Source organism: Mytilus edulis, chromosome 7, assembly GCF_963676685.1.
Source record: "Mytilus edulis chromosome 7, xbMytEdul2.2, whole genome shotgun sequence".
Taxonomy (NCBI): Eukaryota; Metazoa; Mollusca; class Bivalvia; order Mytilida; family Mytilidae; genus Mytilus; species Mytilus edulis.
This window is the reverse complement of record NC_092350.1, coordinates 55,207,398-55,218,340: the sequence shown is the minus strand read 5'-3', so window position 1 is coordinate 55,218,340 and position 10,943 is coordinate 55,207,398. Positions and strand designations below refer to the sequence as shown.

General features: G+C 31.3%; 1 protein-coding gene across 1 annotated transcript; it reads left to right on the top strand.

The window, feature by feature from the left end:
- The first annotated feature begins 5,522 nt into the window (after positions 1-5,522).
- LOC139483519 (uncharacterized) lies at positions 5,523-10,110 on the top strand. The gene is made up of 3 exons (XM_071267539.1): positions 5,523-5,704; positions 8,449-8,605; positions 9,678-10,110. The coding sequence occupies exons 1-3, from the start codon at positions 5,687-5,689 to the stop codon at positions 9,929-9,931; spliced, it is 429 nt and encodes a 142-aa protein (XP_071123640.1). The 5' UTR covers positions 5,523-5,686; the 3' UTR covers positions 9,932-10,110.
- Positions 10,111-10,943: the final 833 nt, after the last annotated feature.

Genomic DNA, 10,943 nt, shown 5'->3' with positions numbered 1-10,943 from the left:
TATATTTTCCCTTTTAGACCCTCATGACGATTTCTTTAATTCATAACGTAATCGCTTAACACGTGCCGGTACCTGCTTTTATATGTTTATGAACGTTATTTGTGTATTACTGACAAATTATTTAGCTTGTGTTCGTTACCAGCAATTGATTAAAAGCTTTACCTAATTGTTAAGGTAGTGTTCGTTACCAGAAATTCATTAAAAGCTTAACCAAATTATTTCGTAGAATTGGTTGGAAATGTAGATGTACCTGTCAAATCATAATATGTACCAAAAACAGAAGAGTAATCTAGCCTGTGAAAGTTACCTTAAGTGGTTTTTCGTAAATATTTTAGTTTTTTGTTATTTTATATATATATTATAGAATATTATACATTTAACTAATTGAGTCATTATACATCGTGGTACTATGAGATTAATATGTTTTTATATATTTTTTTTAAATAATTCGACTCAAACAAAAAGCATAAACATATATATAAAAAACTAGAAGTTAAAAGGTTTTCATAGAATTTTATCGCATAATTAAAATAGTTCTATTTTTAAACACGTTATTTTCCAGAAGCAATGTACTATAAGAATATACGCTAGTCATCACGCATGATAACGTTATGTGGAAATTATCTCAATTTCAACGTGAAATTTATCGGTTTGTCGTACGTTACCTTTTAGTGTTGACTACCGATAAAGACGTCAAATGCAATGACAGTAAGTTATTTACAAAGCCCTTTAATATAGATACAATCCATGTAAAATAATTGAATCTTTGAATAAACTTATTCTTAAATATCACCAACTTAACAAAGAAGTTTATTTTTTAAATATTGTTTTATTGGTACTTACATAGATTTTGTTTTTAGAAAATTAAATTAAAACTAAATACATATTGCTATAAATCTACAATTAAGGTGACGATTATCCTTTATCATTATCTGGCATAACACCATTGTATACGATTTTTGGACTGTTTATGACGTCATTACACACAATCCGTTGGAAGCGTTATGATTGATATATATGTCTGGGAGATTATAATATATTTTTTTGATTGGATTAGCTTTAGCTGAGAGTATTTTTATTTTCATGTGTTTTGATCTTTTGTGTTTATTGGTTTTATTTTGTTAAGCTGCAATTTTTATCGAACCAATCTTTTAGTTTAGGCATTTCAGATTACAACTAAGTTTTATATTTTGTTATTCTGTTCTACCCTAGGTTTGGAGAGGGTGTATCGCTCACAAACATGTTTAACGCCATTTAGTCTGCCGCACTTTTGATGTGCCTGTTCTAAGTAAGGTGCCTTTAAACATTTGATATATATCATGCATTATTTATTAACCACAATATCTTTTAAAGTTCACCTTGAAAGATAACACAATATTTTAAATTGATAATCTATTATTACTTTTTATATTACATATCGAGTTAGATTCCCAAGAATTTAATATTGTTCTTATTTTCAAAAGTACTCTATCCCTTCTCAGTGCATGCCTACGTGTTTATATTTCTCAATTGTTTGTATTTAAAAACCTCATATTGAAGGATATATGAATATATTTAAAATTTAACAGAAAATTGTCTCATCATTATATTGCAGCAAGTTTAATTCAATAACAAAAAATCTTTTCTATCGGTGATTGAACATTTTTATATTAGATAGTTATTTTGCAGTTTTGTTGAAACACAGTTTGACTATGGTCGTATTTATAAACAATCAAAAGCATAACTATAACAATAACTGTTTCATTTATGAAATATCAATTACGTAAGACATCGCAACTGAATATAATTCAAATCAGTTTATTCAAATTATCGATAATTTCACCCTGAACGTATCTAAATGTCCGGGATCGGTTAAACATCTTCGTACAAATTGAAATATGTTATCCCGTTTAAAATTAGTTTCCTATGTGTACAACCAAACTTCAAAATATAAACTTGATCCACTGGTTTCTAAAAGTGATTATATTTTTGATAGAGATATAGTAATCGTTACAATAATATCAAAAGTACCATACATTAGGCAAAAAGTATTTTAACAAAAACTCAAACAGAAATTCAAAACGAAAAGTAGTTTATAAAATAGCAAAACCAAAAGCAATTCAAACGAATGAAACAAAACACTGTCACCGTCAGTTATATTCCTAACTTGGTACAATCATTGCCTTGTGTAGAAGAGAGACAAAAGATACCACAGGAAGATTTAAACACAGAAGTAAAAAATAAACTGACAACGCAATGTCTAAAACCAAAAAAAAATACAGAGAAACATAAGTTCATAAAACGCAACATAGAAAATTAGGACTGAGTAACACGAACCACACCAAAAGTGGGGAAAATCCAAGATGCTCCAGAAGATTAGGAATAACCTACTCCACATGTGGCACCTGTATTGATGGTAATGTTAGTACACATTCGGTAGGTCAAATTCGGGTAAATGGAACCGGCATTTAGTAACGACGTAAGGGACATATCTGCTATCATATGTTATGTCTGTTAATTGGTAAGGCCGTTACAATCAGCAAACTCGTCTCTATTTGGAACTCTCGTTAGCAGAAAAATATATATCAAGTAAATAGTGATAGGACATTACAGCCCTAGAATATTGTATCAAATGGGAGATATATGATCCGTATGTTGGCTCGGCTGGAATGGTGTTTTACAGTGAAAAAGAAAGTTCACAATTTGGAAGCAGCAATATGTTCTCTATCGAAAATTTTGTTTTCAACCTTATTTTCATTGTCAGAAACTAAAACAGACTTAACTTTATCTGTTGTATACATTATCTGTAGTCACAAAATTTTAGTGACAGAGCATCATCTATATAGCGAAAAGTAATGTTAAAGTATAATGCAAACTGTGCTTACTTCCATGTAGAAAATGGTTGTTAAATCTGATTTTATAGCTAAACATTTCACTTGTATGGCAGTCGCATAGCATTCCCTTATATTGACATCAATGTGCCAGCAAAGAAATAGACATAAAATTGTAAAAAAAAAGGAGTAAAGCAGTATAAATTATTATAATCTTAATCACTATAAAAAAAAACATAGCAGCAAACAAAAACGAAAATGCATACAGACTCACTATAGACAAATTACATACGCAAAAACGAAATCAAGGCCAAACAAAAAAAGGCTATGGCACAATAATAAAATGACATGATGTATAAATGCTGAGCCACATACAAAACAAACCGTACTAAACACGAAAGGTTACAATTGGCAACAACAAATAAAAAACCTATAACACGTCATCATAATTCTATTTTACCTCAAGCGATGCATTACTTGTACATTAGACTCCTGGAAACTTTTGTTTTACAATTCTATCAGAATTCTTTAATATAAAAAGCAGCTTTTACTAACTATTTATTCAAATAATCGACACATTTTCTGCTTTTCAATTAGATTTAAACTTCTAATTTTTTGTCTTTAATTGTGCAAAATTGGACTTGTTAACATGTATAAGCTATTGTTAAAAATAATTTCTTTCGGATACTCATCCACAATATGTATCATCAATATAGACATTGCTGCTTATATTATATCTTGCAGGTGAAATTTGTTTTGCGTTTTTACGCATGGTTAACTTGCATTGATTATTTCCTTATTACAGTATTCATACTGAGGCTACTTAGCTAGAGAAGAGTCGTTATTTGGCTATAGCAATCAAATGATTATTTCTGAATGTTTTAAAGATGTGTATTACATATACGATATAACATTTATATTTGTTTAAAGGAGCTTCTCAAATCTGACGTTGATTCTGCCGTTTCAATTCGTAAAAGTGTCATGACTATGAAGCTGTTTGTCTTGTTGATGTGTGTTTATTCTATGGAATCATTAAAGGTAGTATTGTTTTAGTTTAATTTATATATACTTAATAAAATATTTAACGCGTCTGGCGTATCAAATTATAATCCTGGTACCTTTGATAACTATTAACTACGAGTGCATTGCACTGTCTGTTTCGCGCATTAATTTTCATATTTTTATCATTTATCTATTTCTCATTGAAAATGTAATATATTATAGTTCCGTCCTATTATTTACCATCTCAAAAGTTTAGAACGCACTAAACATGTCTCGACTTCAATATAAAAAATATCTTTACAAACGCTAAATGGCAATCGGCATCAAGACAAAGTTTAAAAGTTAAAAATATCGTCGATGTTTTTAATAAACATGTCATTTAAATGCCGGATGTTCCTGACCTGGAACAAGCACAATCCCTCCAGTTAGGGGTTAAGCATTATACCATCCTAAAATATATGCTAGGAACATAACCCGCATCATGCAAACAACTGGTATTTTAAACAAATTTGTATTTCCTATGCAAACACTCTACGAGTGAATCAATACTATTACCAAAATATGCTATTTTTAATTACTTGACAACAGTATCGACGTACCTATATCCCTTCTGAAAAAGGCTGCTTAATGGTTTGGGTAGCTTTTGAGGTGAACGCCAATTTTTTGTGCTTGATAAAGAATATTCAAATAAAAGATTGGATGTAAAATACCTGAACGTATAAGATGTAACCTTATGTTACAGCTCTCTTGCATCAAATTCAAGTTTGTTCGACCACTACTATTGCTTATAATACACTCTAATATACAATTGTGTTAATCTATAACTGATACGATGTTTCTCATTATAATTACATGGTAAAAATTAGAAGCTTTAAGTAAAACAAATATAAGATTTATCATCAACTAAGCCTTACTATTCCTTTTTTTCTGTTTTGTTGGAATTGTAAGGACTGTGATTTCTATCAATATGATAATAATATGAATACAGTAAGAGGCTTATTGCATTCATTCATCGGCTAACACCAATTAAAACAACAATGATGATGATAAGTCTGCTGATGAAGTTTTAGATACGGGAAGAAACTAATCTGGCATTAACCGTTCTTTTTGTTCTTAGTCATTTTATAAATCGCTGATGATACCATTGGACTGAAACGAAGGCTGGCCATCCATTTATATAATATTACTTCATAAGGCTTTGTATATTTTTGCTATATATACATTATAATCTATTCCTTAATGTCTTAAGCTTTCTTGGATTAAAACTTAATTATATCCGGTGGAAATACGGAATTTAAAAAGTATTATCTTTTGCTCTTTTGTATTGAAATTCTTTATTTTTCAGTGTCAGGTACAAATTATTGGTGAGTTTCTTTGTCTAATAGTTCATGTAAATTGTTTCCATATGATACTAATAATTAGTATTTTTCTCGCTCGATATTATAAAATGTCTTTCGGTTTGTGGTTTTGTCATCAGGAAGATAAAATTCCCGACAAACAGATGTTATGAAGGGTTTAAATAAACGGTATTGGATACAATTAATCATATTTTTCTGCTTTCAAAATTGCTCAAAATTCATCTTTTTTCTTCTCATTCACACAGAAAGGTAAATTGCATGTTTGAACAGCATTAAACTTCTACGCTAAGTAACAATGGCAAGTGATTTGTCTTGACATTTTTTGTTTACCAATATGTTCATGCTTTCCCACAAAGGTATTCAATTGTCATTTGAACAGATAGTAATGATTACGTTGGATGTTTCGTTGATACACGTACAAGACGACTGTTACCACATCAATATTGGTTGAACGGAAATAATCCCCCAGATTTGGAAAACAACTTGTGTTTGCTTTACTGTAAAGAACAGGGTTACATGTACTTTGGAACACAGGTAAAGTTAATGAGCACGTATCAGCAAAAACAATGTGTGTATTAAACTTTAGACATGTTATTGTAAAATTTATATTAATTTTGTTGATTAGAAACAAAGGAAGGCATTGTTACACAGCAGCTGTCAATTGTTATGATCTTTCATTGCTTTTCATACAACAGTCTATGTACATGATAGGGACATGATTTGTAGTTGTATTATTCAAAATGTATATTTTTAATTACATCCCAGCTCCTTTGTTCTAACAGGGGTGATCTGAGCCGGATCACCCCTACCAGATCACTACATTTTGAGTTTCTTTGTTATGCATGCTTTCCTTTGTTCTGTAACATTTTGGCGGGAATGCCAAATCCACTTTAAAACTTATAATTAATTATACGGAAAAGACTATCTATCAAAATTCATGTAGAAAAAATCCAGTGTATATGCTGGGATTTAAACTCAAGACCTTTAGGATATCAAGCCACGACACATTCCACTACACCAGGACGACTGGATACTAACTATCAGTAATTAAACATACTTAAAGGAAGCAAGATATTTTTTAAGTGGGCGAGTTGGCAGACCTGTATTCAGTGGGATTTAAACCCTTTTCGTTAATATGTGAGTTGTCAGACTGATTGTTCAATTTGATTTTACACTTTTTCAAATTGGGGCGAGTCGGTAAACAAGAGTGGGGCATTATTTTTATAAAATGGCGATATAGTGTGGGCCGATTGGCCAGTGGGGCGAGTTGACATTATTTGATATCTACTCATCGTGTTCGTGGGTCATTAAGAGTATACATCATATAGTAATATATAAAGTATATTATAATGGTTGTGTGGCGTTCTAAACTAGATTTTATGAATTGTAAATGGTTTTTCGTCTAATCTAAATCAGCTGGGATGTAAAATAGCTATCCCATTCGAACTTGGTGTGTCAGTGTTAGATAACCCTCTGGCATCCGGCCATCGGGGTGATCTTACAATGACACACCGCGTCCTTGTGGGATAACTATTAAATACATAACTAGATCATTTTATAGATTAACAGATACAACATTTTAAAAATAAAAATAATAATAATAATGTTATAGTCAAATCGCACATAAAACGTTTAAAACATGTTTAATCTTAATTCATCGTATTGTTAACTACATCAAAGGTTATTTTTTATCGAATGTAGCGGAAACCAATTATAGATCAACAAGACTTCGTTAACAGCATTATCAAAAATTTGCTGTCATTTCTTTAGAAGATAGAATACAGGACAATTAACAAGTTGACTTGTTTAATGTTAACAAAATACTTCAAACATATATAATATGCTGTCATTTCTTAAGAAGATAGAATACAGGACAATTAACAAGTTGACTTGTTTAATGTTAACAAAATACTTCAAACAAGGTTATGTTGCATACGCGTATTCGCATCATCATTTTTATTTCTAATATTGGATATTTTAATAATGTTTAACAAACATGCCACACAACCAGGTTTAATCCACCATTGTTTTCCTTTAAAATGTCCTGTACCAAGTCAGGAAAATGACCATTGTTATATTATAGTTCGTTTTTGTGTATGTGTTACATTTTAAATTTGTGTTTCTGTTGTGTCGTATTTCTCCTCTTATATTTGATACGCTTCCCTCAGTTTTTGTTTGTAACCCGGATTTGTTTTTTTTTCTCAATCGATATATGAATTTCGAACAGCGGTATACTACTGTTGCCTTTATTTACAAAAAAAAATGTGAAGAATTTATGCTGGTGAAGAAATACGAAAAGATATTATATATCATATTTGAGCTCTTTCAAATTTGGACACTTCTCAAAGATGGTAAACTTAATGCATATTAGTATGTATATAAATAAACCTGGAGCACTGTGGAATTTTGACGAACGACATATCAGTGCGTATTGCATACGCGTATTCGCATCATCATTTTTATTTCTTATATTGGATATTTTAAGTATGCCACCTCTTTACAAACATTCGGTTATGTTAATATGGCATGTAGGAAGTAATTGCAAGAACAGTGCACAATTTATCGCAATGGGCTACTGACAGAAAGACTGAATTACTATTTGCTTTTCGTAAATTAAGACTTGTTGACACCCAAATTACTGTTTCATATATGAATTTGGTTTATTACTGTCTGTAAAAGCAGATGAAAGGGATAACAATGACATATAGGTCAACAGTAACAGGTCATTGCCTTCGATAATGATTAAAACTCATACTGTATAATTGGCTATAGTCAGTGATAAAAGGACCAAAATGACAAATATAAAACATTTCAAACGAAAGAACAAACTACCCGAGTTAGGCACATACTATATAATTATCAACGAAAAGCTGATTAATACAATATATAGTAACAAAAGACAACCACTCAATTACAGGCTACTTACTTTAGACAGGCATGTACAGAAATTAGTTGATAAATGCTAAATTCATCAGCTCGAATCACGCAAAAGATCCAACCCAACAACCAAAAAAGGCAATCAGTACAGATATGAGAGTATTAACAATCCTGACAGCTTACTGAAGTCAATGACTAACAACTTATAAAAAGTAATGAATTTAAGACTAAAATATCGAACAGTGCACATCCAACATCCAACTGATTTAGCGTAAAGTACTCATTTACATAAATTCCCAATAATATAATAGCCCCAATCGTCGTTATGATAAACACTTTTAATGAATTCACACGTCCATACTGTTGACCTGAACCAAAAATACAGATTCAATTATTTTTAGAACGCTAACCAATGTTTCTGTGGGGATGACCCTTATCAGTACGGCCCTGGAGATGTAAGCGATTATTACCTCGGGGATTATGATTGTGATAAGCAGTGTTGCGGCGATTCTGAACAGATATGTGGAGGTCGATGGAGGCTATCAGTGTATGAAACAGGTAATGAGACTGAAACATGAATATGCATGGAGATTTCAAGATAAGGTTGTAGGATTATTTGAAAAAAAACTGTGATTGTATAGTAAAAAACAGAATCAAATATTCTTTATTAAATAATGTGAAACTCAAATGAGTATTTCTAGATAAAAAAATCTCAAACATATCCTATGATGAAGTTTCTTGATGTAATTTCAAAGCTCTGTTTCTGTTATCTTTTCTGTTGCGTCCTGATATTTTTTGCAGTCAGATTAATGTTTTTAGTGCTACTGTTTCGCTCCTTTGTTTTGTCCCATTTCGGTCGGTTATTCTATAATGTGATGATGCCAATAGTATTACTTTTGCTGAATATCGTCTATTTGTCTTCTAGTTTGGTAAGGAGAAACACAACTAATTTCAAACATTAATAATAACATGACACATTTGATGAAATAGAAACTTCCACCAATTACAAATGTTGAACACAACACGACGACTGCCATATACAGCGCGTTTGATATCAACCCCGGGTTTTGGTGGGCTTCATGTTGCGCAGTCTTTGGTTTTTTCTATGTTGTGGTTTGGACCGGTTTGTTTTTCTATTTCTATTTTCTATTGAGCTGTAATTTTTGTTTTGACTTACACGTTTGAATTTACCATTAGTATCTTAATTAGTATCATTCGCCATTCTTTTGAAAAGCGCATATATCCATTAAGTACATACAAATCAAAGCACACAAACAAAAACACCAATGAATTTCAAACTTCTCCAAAACAGGAACAACATAAGAAGCGTCAATAATAGAATGTGTTGTGCACATAAGAAAATAAATTATGTTAAAAAGTTGCTAATATTCAGTACGATTTATCCTTTTATCGCTGAAAGAGGCTCTTTGTATCGTTTTTTCACTGGTTAAAAATCGTCAAATGTTTAGTTAAATCCTTTGCATTTCCTTTATATAAATGACAACAATTACTTTGAATTCCAAAACACATAGAAAGAATTTAAAAAAAAGTTATATCAGTTTACTAATAATGAAAGGTTTTTGTATAAAAGAGTTAACTAACTACTTACACTTTTACATGTGCATTTCAGGATATCTTCCCTTAAAACAAGGACATATTCAGTATAAGCTATTTTTAAACAGCACGATTCTTACAGCACCGGCCAACCAAGTTATGACATCAAGTAGCAACATTGATTGTGCACTGTACTGCAAAATATTGGACTCCTGTAAGGTGTATGTGATTTCCACAGAAACAGGACAGTGTAGTTTGTATAACAGCTACACCATTATGTGTGAGGGAGTCCAGCAAGTAGATGGATTCCAAGTTTATATGATGAAATGAGTATAAAAAAATACTGGTGAAAAAGGACTGTGATCTTTTTTTTTTTACTTCAGTTGACTCTTGAAAATGTTATAGCTATAATCTAGCACAGTCACATGTTTATATATATATTGTTTGATACTTTGTACGGCATGTTGGATGTCGCATGACTCTTAAACACATTCTATTTAAAATTTGATAAATCGTACATGTGTAAATGTTTTGACTTCAGAAAGAATTGAATGCTTCTTTTAATAAATTTATTAGGTGCAAAAAGGTTGAACAAAGCAATTAATACTGTTAAATTTTATATTAGATGTTTTTCTTTATACTGAACTACAAGTGTATCAACATGTTTATATTTCATGGTGGCATTGTTGGACGTCAAAAATGTATAATTCTAACTTGTATGAAGGTTAACTGGGACTAGGTTAAATGCAATGATCCATATGTGGCGACATGTGCCACATGGGAATCAGGATCTGCTTACCTTCCGGAGCACTTGGGAATCCTCTACCAGGTGTTGGTTGGGTTCGTGTTTGATAGTCTTTAATGTTGTGTTGGGTGTACTACTGTTTGTCTGTTTTTTTTTCTATTTTAGACATTGACTATTTTCGATTTATTGGTATGAAAGTCCCTCTGGTATATTTTGCCCCTCTTTAAGCATCACTCCGATCTTTGCAAAAGAAAACAATGACATATGTCTACACTGAACCTTAGAGCTGAATGCTGCAGACTGTAAACTTTGACACAGCAGTGAGTTGAGCAACTGGCAGCAGAAAGATCCCATGTTCTCAGCTCACCGCCGGAGATAGTCTTCATGTTTTTTTCTCTATGTGCCGACATTAAAATTAACCTTATAGTTTACAGTTCGTCGATGTTATAGTTGAATCTTGGTAAATATTCAAAGAACTGAAAATAACAAAGATTTTATTTTTTAGCCAGCATGTTGTAAAAACGACGAACCAAAGAATCCAACCTAATATATTACTAATAAAGGAAAATGTATAACTGTAATCTTGACAAATGTTAA